The following is a 23,979-nucleotide window of genomic DNA, read 5'->3' on the forward strand; positions in this document are numbered from 1 at the left end:
GAAAGTGTGGATTAGGGCCACAGCAAACACATGACATGGCCCCAATCCGCCTTGAACTCAGCCGAAAAAGGAATCGATAAGATCCACTCCTTTCTCGGAAAGGGAAAAGCTGGTTTTGCCGGCCCTGCCATGGCCCCATGGTGGCTTAATGACACCCCAGCAGCATGTGGCGTTTAAATGCAGCACCACCACAGCATCATGAAGCCACCGACATCTAGGCAGTTGGTCGGGCTTCAAGCCGGCTTCCTGGCATCATCGGAACATGCAGCAGCATCTAAACGCTGTGTGCCAGTGATGCCCGGAAGTGGGCTTTTTGGGCCATCTGTTCTCGCCCTTCATTAAGTAAAAGGCATTTTTAAAAAAATCATACAGGAGGAATTAAAAATGGCATCCATCACTTACGTATATGATTTTTTAACATCTTTTAACAACTTGATGTAGAAGCAAGTGGAGCTTCAAAAACTTGCATCTTGTATTTTATGCATTTTGGCTAATCAATAGAGATATCACTTGTGAATTGGAGGTTTTGTTTATTTTGCTGGACCATTGGAGGGACATCTAAAAACCATCTTGTACCCTCTTCTGATGAGAGAAGTCTTCTGTCAGAGGTAAACTACTTGGATTCTGCCCTTTCTTTCTGGCTTGCCACTTGCACACCCTGGAGAATATGGGAAAGCCCCATCAAAAAGAAATATGATTTCCATACTCAGTAAACTTGTGAAATTAACAAGCTGCGCATATGAGCAGAAAGGACTATGCCAATATGTATACATGCAGCCCTCTGTATCCATGGATTCTTTATCCACAGATTCAACCATCCATGGCTTGAAAATATGTGTGTGTGTTTAAATCCAAAAAGCATTCCTTGATTTGATCATTTTATATAGGGAACACTGTTTTACTATGCCACTGATTTAATGGGACTTGAGCATCCACGGAGTTTGCTATCTGTGGCGGTGGGTGAGTCCTGGAACCAAACCCCAACTGATACTAAGGGCCCACTGTTTATTATTTCCATTCCAGGTTTTCATATGGAAACATATGGAATGAAAACTCCCTAAAGTGTAAAGTTGTAAAGTGCCAACTCACTTTTTTTCTGTCTTCAGTTACCTGTCACTGTCAGCTGCAAAGACTTTCATCCATGCTTGAGTATATTCTGGCATTTGGATTTCAAAGTCATTGTTATCTGGCTGGATTTAAAAATAAATAAAAATAAAGTAAATTTATGGAGTTTGGAGCATGAGGGCACCAGCCTATGTTTTGTTGGATTATCTACGTAATTCCGGGGTGGTTTGTTTGTGCACGTTTTCTTATCGTCAGGTCCTTCTAACAAGCACAGTAGTTATCTGCCTGTACTGCTTTCCTACACCCATTAATATGATTTTTCTTCTGCTTAGAGGAGAAGAAAGAGGAGATAGTGACAGAATGTTTACTTTGATTGGGGTAGTGGGTATCAGTGTTTGGCTGTTCATTAAAGCCATCTAGATATCTGTTTATGGCTTTGGGCAAATTGATCTGTGTATGAGATTCTTTTGTGGACATACCAGTCTTCAGTCTTCTTTAGATTAAGTTGTGGAAACCCCAGGCCCGTGTGTTAAAGTAGATAGATAGATAGATAGATAGATAGATAGATAGATAGATAGATAGATAGATAGCATTCCTTCAGTCAATTTTTACTACCCAAGTTGGAAATATCGTTATAAAAATCCATAACCACTTTGATATCACTGCTGAATTATTTAGCTACAGTGCATTGATGCTCTACTGTAAGCGTGAGCGGCATGTGGCTCATAGACTGCTTTTGCTTCCGATTCATTTCTCCACCTGGTCATTAAAACATTCTGTTCACTTGGAAACTATTGAAGACATTGCTAACAATGGGGAAGAATTTTTAAATTTTACATCCAAATCACTGCTAATTACCTTTGCACAGTTAACTGTTCTCTCAGTGTCATCCTCCTTTCCACCACAACCTTGACTTGTGACTGCTCCCCACACCAGGGGCCCTTTCACACTGCACAGTTGTAGCTATGGTTCCATTTTAATTGCCATGGTAATATCTTATGGCAACCTGGGATCTGCAATATAGGGAGGGGTATTTAAGATTTTTAGTGAGAGAGCTTTAGTGCCTCATCAAATTGCAAATCCCAAGATTCCATAGGATATTGCCATGGCAGTTAAAGTGGAATAATAGTGCTATAATTGTATAGTGTGAAAGGACCCCTGCCTTGCTTTTCCCAGCAGCTGGGGAAACATTGCTATACAAAGAAAAACCATGTTGTGGACAGCTTCCCAGTGATTTGTGAATTCCAGCACTGATAGAGCAGTAAGGGGAGAAACACATTGCAATAGGTTGAATGCTTTTATGGCCAGCATCTAAAGTTTCCTGTGGGTTTTTCAGGCTGTGTGGCTGTGTTCTGAAAGAATTTATTCCTAATGTTTTGCCTGTATCTGTGGCTGACATCTTCAGAGGCTACCAGTCCTGAAAAACACTAAAATCAAGACTCAGCACAAGCAAATGAACACCACTCAGGCTCAAGGGGTTTTCCCCACAGACAATGGATTACCAATTAAATAGATACAGTACATATCCCCCTTGCATATCCCCTGCCCACAACACACCTCCAGGTTGTGCCATTCAACATAGTACAACACACAAATTAACTCTACCATTAACATGTAAACACTTCCTCCCAAACAGGGGTCCCATAGGTATATACCTTCCATGCCACCACCTTCTGAAATGCCAGCCACAGATGCAGGTGAAACGTCAGGAATAAATTCTTCCAGAATGTGGCCACATAGCCTGAAAAACCCACAGGAAACATTGGAGTAACTTCCATTTTACCATGGTTATGTCAGATGAAGCCGTTAGGCTACTCTGCTATTTTCATTCTCAAGACAAAAAATCCCCCCCCCGCCTCTTTATGTAAGTATACAATGGCCTGTTACAGACTGCCAAAATAAAGCTGCTTCAGGTCTCTTTAGCGGTATACTGTTTAAATGATGCGTGGGTCCTAAAAGTCTGGAGGTCACGCCAAAGCCACACTCCATTCCTAAGCACTGGAGTGCAGCTTTGGCGCAGCTGCCGGATTCTTCGGATGCATGCATCATTTAAACAGCATACCTCCAAAGAGACCCGAAGCAGCTTTATTTTGGCAGTCTGTAACAGGCCAATGTTACCCAGTGTGTACCCTGTTCTGTACCAAAGAATTCAAACTACTTTCATAAGGCAAACCACAGTGTAATTATATTCCTCTTTTTGGGATACATGTGTCTACACAAACTTCTGCTTCACCCAGCTGAAATCATTATTTGTCCCTAAATGCTCTTTTTCACCACCTGGCTTTCCTCAAGTATCCATTGAATGAATAGGCTCACCCCCCCCCCCCACAACACTCATCAAAATAGCAGAATTGCATTAATTAGCCATTTCAGACTAAAATTAAACTACGGCGCTTAGAATTGTTCAAGAGTTGCTCTTAAATCTCTTTACTAATTTCTGTTACTGTTGTTGCTTGTGCAGAATCTTCAGATGTAATTGGAACCCTGTGGCAATGCCCCTCAGAGGTCAAGATTGGTATCTATACAAATAACTTTCCTAAGGCTTAAATTTGAAATAGGCATCTTCCTCTCCATCCTGCACTTCCTTTTTGCCTTCCCTTTTGCATACACCAATTTTTAATTCATCAGAGGTCAAATTTTGTTATCCTCAGCGTTTTCTATCAAGAGGACCTTGTGCATTATGGAGAATTATGGAACACGGGGCCCTTTCTCACAACACAATGACAGCATTATGATTCATTATACTTGTAACTGGTGTGGCTGCATGCTCTATAATCTTGGGATTTGTAGTTTGGGGGCACTAGAGTTTGCTGGCTGAGAACTGTAAATACCCTTCCCAAAACTGCAATCCCAGTTGCAATGGAATGGTAAAGCTGTACACTCATCCCTCCACATTCGCTGGGGTTAGGGGCACAGGACCCCTGTGAATGTGGAAAAAAACACAAATAACAAAAGCACTATGTTTTTATCTGAGATAACACCTCTCTAGGAATCTTTAGGTCCTCCAATGCAACTCTGCGGTCAACAGCTGCCAGACATTGACCATAGAATTGCGCTAGAGGAGCTACAGATGCCTAGTGGAGTCTTCTCTCTAGGAATCTCTAGGTCCTTCAGTGTGACTTTTGGTTAAAGTTGATCATGGAGTTGCGGTTGAGGACATAGATATTCCTATAGAGAAAATATTAATAAAATCCATGAATAATCAAAACCGCAAAAGTCAAAGCCGCAAATGTGGAGGGATGAGTGTAATTGTGTTGCGTGAATGGCCCAGGCTTGCAATTCATACAAAATTATCATTGCTTTTTGTTGTCATACTGCTCAGTGGCTTTCAGTATATTGGTTATGTTACCCTGCTGGGCCTTGGATGGGACTTGGGAGCACTGTTTTCCAGTGCCTCGTGTCCTTCATGAGTGGAGCACACCTGCTTGGCACCTGTGGAGTCCTTCAAGGCTCAATTTTGCCGCAGTTTGGTCAAGTGGAGCAAAGATTTAAACTCTGGAAGGAGCCTTGCCGAGTAACATCTAATTCGATTGCTTAATTGTTTAAAAACCTTTTTAGTATACATTTATTTGTCTTAATCTATATTTAATTTGTATTTTGTTTTAATCTATATTTTAAACTGTTTTGGATCTCCTATGGGGAGGATGGATGGATGGATTGATAGATCCAGTGGCTTTCTAACATCTCAGATAGAAGATTTCATCAGCATTCTTATACCTGGCATCTTACATTGCAAAATACATTCTCCGTGCTGGACTATATCTTCCGTGAAACTATGATTGTTTAGAAAAATGGAGAATGTTTGAAATTCACAGAAACGTTCACCTTAGACAGTTGTAGTGGATTTCTATAAAAACTTCAGAGCACCTTTAACCAAACAGAAAAATATTTTTAAGTATGCTTAGAAAGTGTTGTATAAAACATAATGGGAAGCATTTTATAATGAAGAGTATACTTTTTAAACTAATCATGTCCTAGCAAAAATGATGGCTATAATTGTTTCATACTAGTAATAAACAAACCAGCAGTTCAGGGGAGGAAAAAGACGATGCTTGATATTATTTCTGGTTTAGAAAACTTAAGAAAGCATGAAGTAGTCTCTTCTGCTGTTACTTTTCTTTAAACTTCATCCAGGTTCAAGAAGGAAGGAACTAGACAAAGAACAATTCTTTATTGTGCTATTGTACTGATTTAAATTCAGTGTGGCATCAGTGAATGAAATGACGGAGCTTGGTAAAGTTACTTTTTGGGCCTATGGCTCTGACAGTTCTGGGAATTGTAGTCCTAGAAAATTAATTTTGCCAAGCTCTGACTAGGTACACTTGAGAAATGGCTCCTGATAACTCAAGCAAAGAAAATGTGTGCTGAATTAACCAATCTGTTAAGTGTCAAGTTATCACAGTTCTAATTAACCTTTTATAATGTCATTATTGTCTGTGTCTGTGTCTGTGCCTTCAAGTTGCCTGTTGACTTATAGTGACCCCATGTATTTTATAGGGCTTTCTTTGGCAGGGAATATTCAGAGGTGATTTTGCCATTTCCTTCTTCTGAAATATGCCAGCACCTCGTATGTGTGTGCAGTCTCTCATGAGATTTATAGATTATAATTTCAGTAATTAGTGGCTTTTAACTTATTCAAGTGTACTTGCATATTACAGTGGATTCTTTGTATTAGCAGGCTGGCAATATGCTGATTTGACTACCCACAGATTGCCACATCCCATATTATTCTATGCTAGTGTGTGCACGTTAACAGGTCTGCATGCATGTCATCACCATAGAACAATATAGGACACGATTGTCTGTGTTTTTTTGTCATCCATGGGTGAAACCAAAACTGCACAGATGGGAAGGGTCCACTATAATATAAATCTGGCTCTCTCTTTTAGTTTGATGTTGATGGTTGTTTTGTTTAATCCCTACAGATTTGCTATATTAGTTAAGTAACAATAGTAGTTTTAATATAGAGTATATATACAGTACAACCACTGTGTCTTTGGGACTACTACCTGTGGTTTCACTTACCCACATCAGAAAAAATATTTTGTCTAGGTGTTTTCTGGCATGATTCTGTGGTATGTCTCCAATGGAAGTTGATTCTATGGTATGCTTCCAGTGGAAGAATCACATCTGTAAGACCTAGAAATGGCTAGAGATATGTTCACTCTAGGAAATCTCTAGGTCCTTTAGCACAACTTTATGATCAACTTCTGCTCAAAATAATTCATTATCCACCATTTTGTATTTCCATAGTAAATCTGGGAATGTATCTTCAACAGATATGGGGGTCTATTGTAATCCCTTTCTTAAGAAGCTAGATATGCAGAATGCTTTCCTACTGTGTGGATGCTAATGAGTTTCTGGTACAATTCTTAGTATAGGATACTTCCAGTGCAGTTAAAACAGTCTCAAACTGGATTATATGTGCAGTGTGTTTTGGACCATACTTAACTAAGTAACCTCTCCTGGCCTGGCCTTCCCAAACCGGATGAAAACACCATTCACCCATGCTCTAGTTGCCAGGAGAATGTCTTTCCTTCTCATCTAGCTGACACCCAGTCTCAGAACAGAATAAAATCTCAGAACAGAATGTTTATGTAGAATGTACCTTTTCTTGTGAAAAGAGAAGTATATGTGGATCTTAAGCTGTATGGAGTGCTAACATTGTATTCGCAAACAGTGCTTCTGCATGTGCAAGGCTGAATATTTCATTTTCACCATTCTGTTTTATTAACTTCAGATCTTTGCACTGTGTGGCATACTGTTCTGAAGTGTTTTCCAAATCTCAGGATCCCCTTTTTAGATGGATGCAGTATGTATTGGAGAGCAGCAAAAATTGGGTACCCAGCCTTTTCTTAGCAGCACACCAGTTTCCTCTGGTATGAAAGTACCACTGGCTCAAGATCATTGTTTGCAAATTACTTACAGTGCACCATTTTTGTTTTCCTTTTGCATCCCACCCCAAATCCTTAATAGATTTTCTAGTATGTATGTTTAATTAGTAGAAGGAGAAATCTGTAAGTCTGGGGGAAACCTGGGTAGGTGTCCACACAGAAAATGGGTTTATCATACAACCTTCTTTATGGATATAAATTTTATCTCCTTCAGCACAGCCTGTTATTCAACCCCCTTTGAAATTTTGTTTTAAAATACATAGACTATTAAAGGGAAGCTTTGCTGGAAGGTTTTTAAAAGCTGTTCAGAAAGAAAATTGCAATTCTGATGACAAAAATCTCTTTCATTTAACAGATTTAAAGTCCCGTCCTTTTCTCAGGCGGTGGTTTACAAATGCTACTAATCTGCTTTGAGCTGTAGTCTGTAATATGTGAAAGAATTTAGCAAATTTTCTTTAAATTTTTTCCTTATCTGTAGCAAGGATAGGTCTTAAAAGACCAAATTAATCTGTTTGTTTTCAGTTATCTTCAGTTCAGTGGTAGTCTGTCCATACAGAGGTTAGTCCTAACAAGCTTGAGAACAACTACTTTTTTAATTGTATGTAATTAAGTTTTGATCATGTTCATTTTAATTTAATTTTTTAATTGCATGACCATGTGACAGTGATGCATAATGTTTATGGATTTTAAAAATTTTATTTATATTGTTCATAAATAATAAATAATAATTTTGTTTGGTGTGTGTGTGTGTGTGTGTGTGTGTGTCTAAATCAGGGAATATGAGGATCAACAGGAGGATCTTTTGGCTTTTCCATGAAATAACTATTGGATGTTGCTATGTTGAGTTTTCAAATATTTTATTCAATTTTACTGTTTGCGTATACTTCTCTCTTAATTCAGGTTTAGCCTATGGGTAGAGGAGGGTTGAAGCTATGGTTTAGGAATAATTGCTATCACCTGCACAAGGCAATAAAGTAATGCATTGTGTTCAGATGCTTGCTGCAAAATAAAAATAGGTGAGTTTCCAAAATTGAAGGTGTATCCTATTAGACTCTGGAACCGTAATAGTATGGCGTATTATTACCCTTCCCAAATATCAGAGGGCTTCTGCTTCAATGTAATAAGAACCATAAAAGATCTACTGTATCTAGTTACAAAACTACTTTAGTACCCATTGCATTCTTACAAGAAAATTACTTCTTCATAGTGAGATAACTGTTCCAATTGTGGTAACTGTTCCAAGTTTAGGTGTTAGAGACTGGCAGAGCTAGAGGGGAATTTTTCCCATAAGCATCAAAATATTTTCATCCCAAATGAAAGAGAACTTATGGTCGAGATCTCAGTTAAGTTCTGTGTCCACTACACAATAAAAAATATAGTGGATAGGACCCAATCCAAGTCATGGGTCTTAATGTTTATGATCAATCTGGGGACTTTAGAATGTCTGGTGGTTTGTGATTCCCACTAATAGAGATAATAAAATTCTACAGGCTCTTCTTCGAAGGCAGATTCAGCAGATATCTGTAGCACCTATTCTAATTTCTGGCCATGTTCCATGATTTGCTCTGATTTCCAACCATGTGTCTTTCTGTTGATTTTGGAGATGTTGCTGCGGAGTGCTTGAATTAATCGTTGTCCATTGTCCTGATGTACTGTAGTCAGAATTTCTTGTATTTAATAAATCCCCAGATCTTGTTAGGGTCCTATTATGAAACACAAGAGTTTGTTGGTAGTGATACATAATTTCCTTTGCATGAGACATAGCGAGGAAAAAACGATGGTTCAAGATTTTCTTGAGTCAAAGGAAGAAATTAGAAAAAGGCTTAGCTGAATACTATTCTAATGTGCCCCCCTCCCCCAGTGTAATGATCTTCTTAGAACTCAGTGTGTTGTAAACAAATTGAATGCACAGCAAGCTGACTTCTTAATCACATATGCCTAGCAATTGTTCTGGGAGCCTGTTGAGAAGGAGGGCAGGCTTTTAGCCTATAGGATCAAAAAATAAACAGTTCAAAAGCACATCCACTGTGTCTTGCATTAAAGACCCCAAGGGCCAGGTAAGCTGTGAATGCAGTGTTTAAATTTTTCTTTATACCTATTCAGAGGGGTGGAAAGGAACAATAGTGGATTTTCTTCAAAGCTTCCAGACTCTTATCTGTCTGGAGTGCAATAAGATTTCCCTGGAGTTTTTATTTATGCCTCTAACACATCACAGAACAAATAAAGACCGAGAAAGGTCCTTGGTTCTAATGTCATCAGAAGTCCTTTCCCCATTGCTGGCAGATTCAGTGTAACATTTCTAATCTACCAGTGGATTTATGAAGTATCTATGGTACAGAAACAAAAATTGTTTTTGCACTGTGAAAATTATAGATTCTCTTATTAATGTAGACATTTAAAATGTTTGCTTCATCGGAGATTTACATAAATAAAGAGACATGTCTCTGTTGTCTTTCACTTTGCTTGGGTGGGATTGATGTCAAAGTGTCATTATAGGTTTCTTCTGAACAGGGCAGCAGTGGGAGAGCCAAGAGTTTCTTTGCTGATGATGCAATTGCTGAATATGGAAAGTCCTCTAAATAGAATCTGTTCTATTTCACACAGGAGTCCTATGTATTTTGGCTCATCTATAGAATAAATCTTCTGACGGTAGTTACTTTACAAAGCAGACATATCTTGTGCTATAACTCAGATGTTCATCTAGGTAACTTGACACCAATCCATTTAGGACTTTCATGGGTAAATTTAGTACTTTGAATTGGTTCTTGAAACAAACTGTCAGACAGTGGAGATAGCAGAATGATGGAATAGCATGATTATACCAGCATGTTCCATTTAATAATTTAGCTAGCCTGTTTTGGACTAAAATCCAGAAACAATCTAGTTAGTCCAAAACAAGTTAAATGGAATGGGTGATATAATAATTTTGCATAGAAAACAGGAGTCTTGTACAATAAAACCACACATGTCTGTCTGCAAATAATGATTTTTTATTTAAAAAACCACACAATTCTTGGGAAAATACTAGGTAAGAATGGCACAAAAATATTTGTTTTCTTTGCAACTGGGACAAATTAGTTCAATATTAACATCCCTACAATGACAGATCTAAGATCACCTCCAAACTACAAACCTGATCCCTTAAGGGAAGTGGAGCCTTCTTTAGAACAGGCTCAGTGTTAGCAAAATGGACAGGTGAACCACCTTCAGCAACTATCTACATCTTGTTGTCTGGTATTGCACACTATTACTGTTTTTGAAGAAACACACCCTAAATTAATGGGCTGCTATATAACTAGTATTTCAGGCTACAAAATCGAATTGACTAATCTGAGGCAGTGTCCACTAAATACAGCCCTTTAGGATTATGATTAGATTGTTTTCGATTCCTTTGGAAAGCTGATTATTTTAGATGTTCTTAGACTATTTAAAAGACAGTCAAACCTGGATATTAAAATACATGCAAATAGATGTGGAGTGGACTTTTTTTACTCAGCTTTTGAATGCTGTCATGCCTTATTTGTATTTTTACAAATAAACATCTTTATCTCCCTCTCCCAGTGTTATTTCTGTATGATTAACTAGATGTTTTGGAAGTTGGAGGACAAATCTAAACAGATGCTCCACAGTCTCTACAAAATTACAGTTAAATGCTGATCAGGGTTCCTTTAACTTGGTCTATCCTTAGAAAATACCATAACATATACAGTACTGTACTTGGTGGCCCAGTCAACCTGTTGGAATGGATTGGCCAGAAGAGCTGCTAGTTTAGGCAGGCTCATTTATGTCATCTCTTTTGTTCTGAAACAGTAGCTAATGCTAGGACTTCCAGCTAGCTTGTCTCCACTGTGGTGGCTACTACAAAAGCATGGACAGTGCTGTACAACAAATTCTGGACCGTTTTCAGCTATTATACTACGATACCCATTGCTATAGTTCACGGGACAGTTGTAGGGCAAAAAACTCATAGGTGCAGATCTTACAGATTCCTCCACCAGTGTTACTGCAGGAGTCAAGGGAAAAGTGGCAGTAACAAGATACAAGTGCTGTAGGCCCAACGGTGATCAGGGGAAGACCAAAGTTGGTCATAGCAGCCTTGCGGGAGATGGTTGCTGGCTCTGAATAGCTTGTTTCCAAATGCTCCACTTCCAGGAAGGGTTGTCTTATCAGAAAGCACTCTGGCACGGATGGCTTGGAAACTGCTAGTGCCTTAGGAAAATTGATTGTCTAAATCACTCCTCCCAGAATACTGTAGCTCATTGGCCATATGGGTAACCTTTCTGCTGGAAACATGGCCCTTGAATGTAAATCAGTTCAATTCTTCTCCTTTAAACAATAACAACCACAAAAGATTGTATTAAATAAAGACCACAATCAAATTACAGCAGGCCCTAGGTATCTACTGGGGTTACGTTCCGGGATCTCCCATGAATATCAAAATCCATGGATGCTCAAGTCTGATCACATACAATGGCATAGTAAAATGGTGTCCCTTAAATAAAATACAGTAGCAAAATCAAGGCTTGCCTTTTAGGAGAAAAAACTGTGAACATTTTCAAGCTGTGGATGGTGGAATTCATGGGTGCAGAAACCATGGATAAGGAAGGCCATCTGACTGTATGATGTTTCCAAAGTAGCCACAAGGAGCCTGTAATTTTAAAAGCTTTTGAACTGATATTCAGAAAGTCATGTGAGCTATTTGTCAATAGTAGTTTTAGACATGTATTATCTCATTGCCTCTGTACTATAAGAGATTCAGTGTAACTTTACTGAACAAGAAAAATGCTTAGTGAAAACATTGGTATTAGTTTACATTAGTTTCTGATCTGTGGACTTCACATTTTCAGTAGAATTTAACATACAGTGGGTCCATAGTTTCTGCTGGGGTTTGGTTTCAGGATCCCCCGTGGATACCAAAATTCATGGCTTCTGGCCACTCCTTTGATTGCCAGTTTTGGGCCAAAGCAACCATGCACCGCCACCCCAATCTGGCATTTTTCCGGCTCAAAACAATGCGGCAGAAAGTCACTCCTTTTTGAGCTGGGAAAAAGCCGGATTTGCCGTGGCGGCTTTTCAGTGTTTCTGCAGTGCCGCGCTGTAAATGCCACACTGCAGAAATGCTGTGAAGCCACCTCGTGTGTGGTCAGTCGTGTGGCTTCCTGGTGGCCTAGGGGCATGTGCTGTCTGAACGTCACACCCTTACGTTGCCGGGAAGCTGGCTCTTATTGCTGGTCTGTTTTGCCCCTCAGTCAAGGAAGAATTTGCAAGAATGGAGCAGTGCTTTTAACAGGGTTTCTTGGAGGTCTCTCATTCATGGAATCACCTCAAGTTGAAGCCAACTTGACACATAAGAACAAATATACTTTGATATGGTAGGGGAAGAGGTAGGGGATAAGACCCGGTTGTTCTAGCATACCTGAGCATTTTGAACAGTTGGTTGTAGACTTACTGTTATCTACTGGCCAGCTCCCTCCCTTTCCAGCCCAGCTCAAATGCCTATTCTATTACGTACTTCCAAATGGAGAGGGGGTAATTTAGGTGGGGTGAATGAAAGGGAATTTGGAGTCCAGATAGATCAAGCATGAACTTGAACTCCTACCTGGCTTGGACCTCAGAGAAAAAGGGATTCCAAAGCTGAGCAAACATCACTAAGACAAAGTCTCTAAACTGCCCTTATTATCCAAAAATGAATGCAATTAAATGTTTCAATCTGGTATTCTTCAATATATTATAATGCCCTCGTGTGTATTTGATTGCTAATACTCATTAATACTGTTTTCTGCATTAATTTTTGGTCACTTAAAACTATAACAGTGTCATTCTATATGTATATAGATGTGTATTGAGAAATCTGATTCCTCTGTGCTTAAAAGGAGGATTAGTTTTGTAATGGTTGGTGAAAATCTGTGTCATCAAGTTTCATAGAAATGTATTTTCTAGAATGAGAAAATGTAAGATGCCACAGTTCTCATGTGGGATACAATGAAAAACTGCATTCAAAGTGCAACTCATGTGGACTGCTTAGTGTAGAAACAAGGGATGCTTGGATTCTTCATACAGCATTTTATTTTATTTGCTTACTATATCACCTTCAGTTGCCTTTTTCCTTTCCTTTCCTTTTTCTATTTTGATAGTAGTTGCCTAAATATGGGGTTTGCATTATCAGTATATCTCAGACGTTTATGAAAAATGCAGTAGGATTGTAATAAATATGAATGCATGTGAGGTTTGAGAAAGTAGCGTATATGATATTTAACCAGAACTTGATGATTATGAGTTCATCCGGATCTTCCTAAGAATGCAAACATTCTGTACAGTATTTCTGATGGGGACCTGATAGAAGTATGAAATCAATGTGCCTGATACTCAGAAAAGTCCAGAAATGTTCATTTGAAAATGCAGATTATTCAGCCAAATGAAAAACAGCATAATGTAACATAATTATTCAGTGTAGAAAATTGGAGAGATAGGTATGTTGTGAGTGGAGTTGTCTGGCTCCCTGCTAAGTTGTTAAAACATCCTGTAGCCCAACAAATATTTGCTTCACACATTCTGTTAGGTATATGTGGAAAGTATTTCCAGGAATCCACATAGCACTTGAATGTGACAAACATGCATTTCTCAAGATATATACCACACAGAAGTAGATCCATCAAGAAAGTGGAAACATGTAATTGCTTATTAATCATTTGGAAGCAAATCAAGACTTCCTGCTATATGTTTAAAGTAACCCTGTACTAATTGTTGTAGATTGGGTAGAAGAAAAATGCAATTAGAAATTCAGAAATGAATTTGACACAATCTCTTTTTCATTCCTTTTTGTTTAAAAAAACAACAACTGAAAATACATTGAGATTGGTACAACTGGCTTTTTTCCCCCTCAGAGGGAGCCTTCGATAGTAGAAGACAGATTATGGTTCTGTTGAGGTTGTGGAGTCACAGTATTCATTTGCAGACACAGCTTTGAAGCTTTCACTGTCTGGTGAAGTACACAGTATTAATATCAGGGGTTGGCACAGACTTTTAAATTTTGTTATCTGTGGTATGAAGACATGTCGTTTTGACATGGTTCTGGAAAGTGGTGTGCCTCATCGTCTTCACCAGTGTAAAAGCTATTTATTCTGTCTTCTCTGATGCACTTCAGTGCCTTCAGAACAGCAAACAATATTCAGTTATCCATTTAGGTGCTGTTCAGCAAGAAGATATTATTTTCGTGCCCCAAGTATTGGCTCATAATATTTTCATTTGTAATTAAAGTGGAGAATTGGGATTGAAATACCTCAAGGTGCTATTTCAAAACCTTTGCATTTATGTCCATTTTCTTATACAGAAAGGAACCCAAAAATGAAAAACGGAGAAAGGCAATCTAGTCCTGATGGGCATTTAATGTGTTTCTTCTGCCTTAACGAAACTTTAAAAAATTAAACATGGAATTGTTTAGTGAAGGAAGTGTTTAGATTTATTTTATTTATTTCAAGGTTTTATATCCTGCCTTTCTCCCACAATGGATTCAAGATGTTACTAGAAACCTTGACATGTGCAAAAAATCAGTAACATTATATTTCTACCAAGGATTTTTCTGTAGTTTTCTGTTGTTTTTATAACTTTGACCACATTAACAGTGTTAACTGTGTAGATTACCGCACTACACTCCTATAACTCTACTATTACGCTTTAACTGCTCTGGCTATCTCCTGTTGCATTCTGGGATTTGCAGTTTAAGGAGGGGCATTTTCAGCCGGAGAGCTCTTAGGCCTCAATGAACTATGAGCCTCAGAATGCTCTAGGGTTGACCTTGACTCCAAGGCCTCCTATCCTCCATTGCTCTGCTTAGATTTTGTAGATTCAGGCCTGTGACCTCCCTGATTGAGTCTATCCATCTGACATGCAGTCTTCTACTCTTTCTTTTGCCTTCTACCATTCTTAGTATTATTGTCTTTTAGGCTTTATATGTTCAAGAACCGCTTTGTTTATCTTTTTGGGTGTCCACAGTGTTCTCAGGACTCTTCTCTAGCACCACATGACAAATGAATTGATTTTCTTTTAATCCACTTTACTGTCCAGACCTCACATCTGTGCATAGTGATGGGGAGTTCAACAGATTGGATTATTCTAACTTTAGTGTTCAGTTGTATATCTTCACTCTTTCAGATGTTATCAAGTTCTTTCCTAGCTGCACTTCCCATTCCTAGACTTCTTATTTCTTGAGCATGGTTTCCTTTCTGTTCAACGTTTGAGCCAAAGTATGAAAATGTTTGATTTTCTTATTGTCTAGGTTGAATTTATGTAGATCCTCCTTGATCATTATTTTTGTATTTTTTATGTTTGGCAATAAGCCTGGCTATATGCTTTCTTTCTTAACCTTCCTTAGTAATTGTTCCAAGTCCATAATGTTTTCTGCTAATATTATGGTGTCATCAGCATATCCTAGATTGTTGATAACCCTTCCTCCTTTCTTTACTCCTCCTTATTCTGAGTCTACACCTGCTCTTTGTATGGTGTTTTCTGCATACAAGTTGAAGAAGCAGGGTGATAATATGCAGCCTTGCATTATGCTCTTGCCATTCTGCTTCTCCATATTCTGTTCTAGTATTGATTCTTGTCCTAAGTACAGATTTCTCATCAAGACTATCAGATGTATTGGCACTCCCATACCTTTAAGAGCATTCCATAGCTTTTCATTATCTGTGCAGTCAAAAGCTTTGCTATAGTCTATAAAGCAGATTATTGTGTTGGGCTAAGGGAGTTAAACTACTGCATTTGTGCCTGGTCTTTAATTGATGCATGTTCATATCATAACAGTCATCATCTTAGAAGAAAAATTATCATGTGTATGACAATACCTCTTCTACTTGCTGTTTCTAGATTTTACAGGCACTTGTATTTAAAAAGTTTGTGCTTGGATATATATTTTAAATTATTGCTTGATTAATGAGGTGTGCCCATCTTAGTTATTTAAGAGTTCTTTGTTGATGATCTAATCAATCATTGATCTAATTGCCATCCTAATTTATGGCAGTTAAATGCTTTTTCTAACAGCTTAAAGGGCAACAGCCACAGTTGAAAATGGATTTCTCCCTTCTCAGTTGTGGTAAACCGGCTATAATGCTAAGTTGATGATTTGTGCCCAAAGAACCATGAGCAAAAGGCAAACAGATACTAGCACGGTTGAAGGAAAGTAGAAATATTTATATACTGTATATATTAATGTATAAGTCTAGAAATGTTTAGTAGGAAAAAGTATTTCTAAAAAAGGAACCTTCCCCTGGTGAAAAAGCAAGAGTGCAATCTGTCCTGAAAGCACTGACCCACTCCCCATCTTCTTATTCATCCAGCCTTTACAATGAGTACAAACAGTTATGCCTGCTGGAATTTTGTAAGTTCTTTGGTGGTGTTTTCCTTTGCTTCATCCTTTAGACCTTTTGTTACATGCCCCTAAGTTTTACCCCCAACTTATCTAAGGGTCATATCAAAATCCATAATTTTGGCCCCAAAACCTACCCTCATTTTATACATGAGGCCGATTTACAATCAAGTTTATACGATAGTATTTTAATAGTATCATCTTAGGGCCTGTTGGAAAATACTTGATCTGTGAATGGAAGACACTCACTACATCTGTCTGCATGTATCTTTGGATTCAGTTCACTATTCTCTACTTTAATTGGAATGTTTGTTTACCCTTTGGGTGCATGTAGATTGATTTAAAAGTCTAGAAGTCCTAGTTTTTGTTCCTGTTCTGTCTGAGTTTATTTTGGAGATGAATGCATTTTTTATTTATCCCAGAATATTTTCTGTCAGCTCCTAGTATGATCAGAGATTTTTTATATCAACTCTCCAGTTTGGTTTAATTTAACCCAGTATAAAATCAGAAAGTGAGGCCCTAAATACCCTAAAGGCACCAGATTCTGTCTGGTCTTAGAATCTAACTAGGGTCAGCCTGGGTTAGTACTTGGATGGGAGATTATGACCATTGAATCCAATGTGCTGAAGGCTATGTTTCAGAGGAAAGAATTAACAAACCACCTCCAAGTATTCTTTGTCTAAGAAAATGCTGTGCAGTTTATGGGTTATCGTAAGTCAAAAGGTGACTTGAAGGCACATACATACAAATAAAATCAGAAAAAAACAGGAACAAAACCTGGGACTTTTCAATCAGTCTGGATGCACCATTTCTTAATAGAAAGCAATAAACCTACTGTTGAGATACTAAGATCTTACTGACCATCTTCCTTTCCTCCCTGGTAAAATAAATCATGGTTGTATAAGGTGATGTCCTTGTGTTCTTTATTTGAAATTGTGATATGAAGGTTTAATTTTTTTCAATTCTCACTGTTGTCAGAATTTTTTGTAATATATCAAAATGCTGTTGATTTTTATAGATTACCTTTCTCAAGGAATAGATCTCTCTGGAATAGAAGTAATTGAAAATGACCTGCTCTTTATTGCAAGAGCTCGACTTGAGGTTGAAAACCAGGCTAAACGGCTGCTTGAGCAAGGAATAGAAACTCAGGTAAAGTATGTTTTCCCTTATATCAAAATCAGATTAAAAGACAGATAAAACATAAAATCTCTCAAAACAGAATAAATATTTGCTTTATAGCTATAGTGAAATACAGTTGCCTCTCTGTTTTTGCAGGGGATCTGTTCCGGACCCACCTGCAAAAATGGAAAATTACTAATACTGTATTCAAGCCCCATTGGCTTGAATGGCAGCGCGCACCCATGGGCACATGCCGCATTTTGTCCCCCTCCATTTGCCACTTGCGAACAGGTGAGGGACGCGGTCTCCAAGTCTGCTAAAATGGAGGGGTGACTGTACTTAGACCAAGATTCTCAAAACAAATCAGTGAATATGCAGACTAACATGGTGGATATGTGGGCTAACACATTTAAGACTAATCAGTTTATTTTACAGGTGACACCCCACTTCTTCAGAGGCAATGTGAAAAAGTGAACTGTAGCACTTTCGTTTGTTCTGAAATATTAGTCTTAAAATAGTCAGAAGGCTACATTTTTCTTCCCCAGTGATTTGAGCACTGGACTACGATTCTGAAGCTCAGGGTTCCATTCCCTGCTCAGACCTTTGGGTAGCTTGGGTGAGTCACACACTCTTAGCCTCAGGAAACTCCATGATAGGGTCACCTTAGGGTTGCCATAAGTCAGTAACAACATGAAGCATATAATAGCAACAATGAATATTCCAGAATAGTTCAACAGGATGAAATCTGGGTCCACTGAATCTGGAGTATTTGGGGCAGGCCTATTTCCAGTCTGCACTGTAATAAAATATGGTTGTATTAGCTCCAGTAGATCCAGAAGCCAATTTTCTGTGCCTGAGTCAGATTTTAAGGTCTTTGAAGAGGTCTGTTCTTAAGACTGTAATCTGTTTGTTTTGTAGATGGAATAGGTATACAGCTGCAAAGACAGCTGTCTGAAATAATTGGTCTTAGAGACAATGTTGGAAAGATGAAAACAATGTCTTATCTGGGATGGTCAAAGCCTATATCTGGTATAAGACTAGTACAGGGGTAGGCAACCTTTTTGAGCCGGGGGCCAGGTTGCTGTCCCTCAGACAACTGGGGGGCCAAAGCCAAAAAAAATAATTAAATAATTTTTTAAAAAATTAAATAAATAAATAAACCAGGACAAATGTAGGACAAAAATTTCAAGTGGAGGACACTTTTTAAAAAATGGAGGACACGCTAAAAATTTGCTGATTTTTAAAAAAATGTTAATATAAATGCATGTTTCGGAGGCTACTATAGACAATTGCCCCCCTTGCCCGCCGCTTGCTCCCCTTGCCTGCCGCTTGCCCCCCCTTGCCCGCCTCCTCCTGATAGGCCAAAGGCTCCGGCAGCAATTGGCGGCAGGACCGGGCTGCGGCCGGTCCCAAGGCCTTGCCAGGCTGCATCCGGGCTGCGGGCCACAGGTTGCCTACCCCTGGACTAGTACATGGGAATTTTCTTCCCCACTCCCTGTAGTTTACCATGCTACCCGAAAACTGAATTCAACAATTTCCCAGATGACTGGAGCAGGTTTTGAGTGGTGTGTGTGTGTGTAGGGAGAGATAGTCCTCCTTCTTCAGGTCTACAGTGGTACCCCGGGTTACGAAATTAATTCGTTCCGCGGTTAATTTCGTAACCCGAAATACCTTCGTAAGCCGAATTCCCATAGGCGCTAATGGAAAAATAGCTCTCTGCTGCCCTCCGGTGGCGGAAAATAGCGCCGCGGTTTTTTCGTAACCCGAAGAAACCTTCGTAAGCCGAAGCAATAAATCCCTATGGGATTTTTTCGTATCCCGAAAAATTCGTAACCCGGCGCATTCGTATCCCGGGGTACCACTGTATTTATGGGAGCAGTTTCTTCAGTGGATCTACTCTATGCTCTCACACTGAGCCCAGATTGATACATTGCCTATATTTTAAATATAAAATCATATTAGGCAGTTTCATTTAAGTTTAATTTGTGCCAGCTTTATATAAGTACATAGTTCCTTTGGACTGTCAATTTTTTCACTTGTAATGGTTTCTTTTTTCCATTTAATTGTGCTCAAGTATCAGAAAAAGGTCTTATTAAAGTTTGATACCCTCTTGTAAACGTAGACAGGTACATGCCAATTTACATTTTAGGCTCCTGAATAATAGATTTTAGATTACGGTATTATCGCATTGATTTTGTCTAATCTGTGCATTTTTTATTATTCAGTTCCATTTGTCCGGTCTCCGACGCCGGCTGTTTATAAACATATTGGGAAACAATAAAGGTCACAATTTGCAGTGTTTAAAAAAGGTTTGAACTTTCTGTCTATACCAAAATAACAGACAAACTAAAAATCTAATAATGTATTTTAGTACAGTATTAGACAAAAGATAATTACAGTATACCGAAGCTTTGTCTGCATTGCAGAAATAAAGCAGTTTGACACCACTTTAACTGCCATGGTTCAATGCTATGGAATTCTGGGATTTTGTCTGGTGCCCCACCAAATTACAAATCCCAAAATTCCATAGCATTGAGCCATGGCAGTTAAATTGTTGTCATTTGTACAATTCAGATGTAACTTAAGAATTTAAAGATTTCCCAGTATTAATTATGGTCCAAAACACACTGCAGAAATAATCCAGTTTGAGACCGCTTTAATTGCCAAGGCTCAATGCTAGGGAATTATGGGAATTGTAGTTTTGTGAGACATTTAGCCTTTTCTGTCAGAAAGCGCTCTGGTGCCTCAATAAACTACAAATCCCAGAGTTCCATAGCATGGAGCCATGGCAGTTAAAGTGGTGTCAAACTGGATTATTTCTACAGTGCAGATGCAGCCACCATTGTTGCAAAGAATGCTCATTTACCTCCAGTCCAAGTAATGAGTTTACTTTATGACTGTTAAAAGATGTTGTGTACCTTGTTCTTTCGTCGCTGAAATAAGAGATGAGATTCAGATTGAACATTCTGAAATTGAAATAACTGGAAATTGCATTTATTTATTAATGATATGTGTCACTAACATTGTAAGTGCCCCATTTTAAAAATAAAGTGATTTAAATTGAAGGATAAAGTGTATCTTAAATGTAAATCTAGACCAGGACTAGGCATAGGACAGGCCACATACAACCTCTGGGCCATGTCTCCTGAAGCCCCTGAACAATTTCCAAAGGTCTCCAAGCCCTCCTATTAAATAAAATTTCAGACAGTTGCCCCCAAATGTCGCAGAAACATAAAAACATGTGAAAATACTCCCACCCAACCACTCAAGTACCCCAAATAGCTGTATTTTCCTCCACAGTCCCTCTCAAATGGCAACGGGAAGTCATGCAGTGGGTGGGATGTTGTTTTTGTCTTTCCATTATTTTTCAGTTAATAAGCAATGCAAGTATTTTGTGGCTATGACACAGCTATGTACAGCCCTATACAAGGTATTATGATATCCATAAATTTCAAAACAAAGAATGGGATTAATTAGCTGGTGTATCTAAAGTATATGCTCTTGCATTATAAAATATTAAACATTTGAAAATGCCGGCATATAAAGACATTATTTTTATTTTCTTCAGGAATGTTTTGTGCTTTGCCTTAAACTCCAGTGCGCAATAAATAACTTCCACCTTTCTATAAACTGTTTCTTGATTTTGCCATTTTGTACAAGGGATGCTGTTTTACTGTGCCTTTGTGTTTAATGGGACTTGAGCATACATGGATTTTGGGATCCATGAGGGGTCCTGGAACCAAACCCCAGTGGATACCAAGAGCCCACTGTCTAAGCACTGAATTTGGCATAAAATTTCTATTTATTCTAATACCCCAAGCCCTCAGCCCCACAAATAGTACAAAACACATAACTGTTTGGCTTTAGAACATGTTACCTTTCTGAAGAGTTCCCGCTTGTTTGTGTCCTTTCAGCGCACCACGTCTGACCTTGTTTAACCATTTTTCTTTCCCTCTATTAAATGCCAAAGTGCACCTGACAAGGGAGGCACTGGAAAATTAATCTGGCTTCATCTGAACCATTGACAGCCTTGTGAGACAGTATATCAAAATAATCAAGAAATTATTAGCGTACAGGCTGTGGCGACTTGCTTCCAATCAATTCAAGGATGATCTGGAAGAACTTTATTAGTGTTTAATTGTATCTTGAGTAAAATGAAGATTTGAGCATCATGATGAAGTGCTGCTGGGCCTGCTTCTCTGGCTTTCTGATGAACACAGTGGCAGATGATTTAGTAGACAGTTCACTCTTTGCTGTAGTCCAAAGAAACAGGTTGACATCAGCGAAGAAGAAGTGGAAACAATAGATATTGAATCTGGTCTTCTTATCCTTAGGTGGTTACATATATTTATATAATTAGTAGCTCATATTTTTAGAGGATTTGATTTGAAAAATTAAATCAACATCGCAGCAGTTGATTGAGCAGAATTTTATGCTCTCTTCACTTTCTTAAGGCACTTTTATATTATGCTATTTTCCTAATTATTTTATGTTTTTTAGTGCTGTGACTTGAGATGGTATATTGGATGGTATATTGGGCCCTTGGTATTTGCTGGGGTTTGGTTTCAGGACTCACTGTGCAAAAAAAAATCTTTGGATGCCCAAGTCCCATTATGTACAATGTGGCAGTAAAATGGTGTCCCTTATATAAAATTGCAAAATCAAGGTTTGCTTTTTGGATTTTTTTTTTCAGACCATGGAGCATTGACATGGATATGGAGGGCTGACTGTACTTGTGGGAACATGAAGGAAATATGATTTTTTTTTGTGTTATGGATGATGGGGTTAACTCCTGTAACAACCATTGTCCTAGCTTCTGACAACCTAGCAGTCTGAAAGCATTTAAAGGTGCAAATAGATAAATAGGTACCACTTCGGTGGGAAGGTAATGCTGGCTCTCTCTCATCTTAGTATGTAACCGAGATTAGCATTGCCCCCTACAGACAGACACGACTAGACAATCTTGTCAAGGGAAAACCTTTATCTTTACTTTACCTTTGTGTGTTATGCTGACATATAATGCCCATGAGTGTCTCTTACTTTTTATCAATACCTTATTTTGGAATCTGTGAGCAGGAATAATTTCAGTGGTATTAGGAATCTGCATTTTCTCTGTAATAGTAGTAGTATTCTTATAACTACAATTTGACACTACATAATATATTTCATAAATATTAATTTGCTGACATTTAACCTACAGGGAAAGCATCTTTTAAAAAAAACACACACGTATAATATGCAATTTGAATAAATATGGAGTAGGAGAAAAGAGACATACATTGAAAAGCAGTAATATGTTCATTCAAGACTTGGGCTGTGACTAATCAGGTTAATACTGTACTTTTTGTATTGCCTTTATTAACTTCACAGGCTTTAAATATTTCCATCTTCCAGCTTTTATAATGCAGACTGTACCATATCTCACTCAGCCGCCTGCAATTTCCTCCAAAGGATGAAGCACACAATGTGTGCTTAACTTGACTTCACATCATTAGTAATAAATATAATTGGACAGGACCCAAGCCCAATTCAGCCATATAAAAGGCTGATGTGCACCAGAATAGTCCTTGGCCTATTATCAATAAAGCACTTTTCTGTTCTTGTAACGCTGTGGCTGTTACACATCTTTTCTCTTTGCCATACAATGAGTGTCTTTTAATTTGGACCCACTGCTAAAATGCTTATTGTCCTCTTGGAAAGAATAGAATACTTAATAAAGTCTGAGAAGACTTGGATTAAAATAAATTGTACTAAAAACTCAAGAGCAAAAAAGACTCAAGAGCAAAAAGAAAAAAGGGGGCTCTCAGTAACATCCACTATCTTTAAACTTGCTTTAAAAGTGTACAGTTCAGAGCATTACACTTTTTTAATCCCATGTTTAAGTGCCGCTTAATTCCTTGACACCATCAAGACTGTTGGCAGCAATTTGCTCATTAAGTAGCAGTTGTTATAACTTATTCTTATTTGGCTAACAATTCCCACAAGGATACTTTTAATCAAATAGCTTAGTGTCAGTAGTGTAACAGAAGATTCAGATATTCTATGCAGCATCCATCTGGAAAGTATATCTTGCAGCAGTTGTTCAGCCCTAGTGAAAGATATGCTTGTTACCAGTTGATCCTGTTAGTAGAGGGCTATTTCCCTCATGATGAATAGTTGTTTCTACACAAAGGTCAGAATAAGATATGTGGGCGAGCCTAAGTTTTTCTTCACATAATCACAATCTCCCTGGTTAGAATTGGATTCTGGCCACTAGTACTGCACTAAATGGCCTCTATTTCATAACTGTCTCATCAAACACCCCAAATATGCAGTCCTTTAACACTAATTCACTGGACTCCATAGAAAAGGTTATGATGATTGCTCCAATTTTGACTATGATTGTTGGCTAATTGATGAATTGCTATTTTAGAGAACCAATAGGAATATTGGTTAATTCAGTATTGGTGTTTTATTGATTGTATTTTGTATTATTGTATCCTTTTATTGATGTAATCCTGCCTCGATTCGTGGGAGAGGCGGGAAATATAAATAAAC

The 23,979-nt window shown here is 38.3% G+C and overlaps 1 protein-coding gene across 1 annotated transcript in view; it reads left to right on the forward strand.

Moving 5' to 3' along the window:
• Positions 1–23,979, forward strand: part of COG5 (component of oligomeric golgi complex 5) — a 183,190-nt gene that overhangs the window by 71,736 nt on the left and 87,475 nt on the right. Inside the window, exon 7 of the mRNA XM_042470844.1 lies at positions 17,342–17,472. Coding sequence (XP_042326778.1) covers positions 17,342–17,472 — 131 coding nt within the window. The remainder of the gene's footprint in view (positions 1–17,341; positions 17,473–23,979) is intronic.

The sequence above is a fragment of the Sceloporus undulatus genome, chromosome 5 (genome assembly GCF_019175285.1).
Source record: "Sceloporus undulatus isolate JIND9_A2432 ecotype Alabama chromosome 5, SceUnd_v1.1, whole genome shotgun sequence".
Taxonomy (NCBI): Eukaryota; Metazoa; Chordata; class Lepidosauria; order Squamata; family Phrynosomatidae; genus Sceloporus; species Sceloporus undulatus.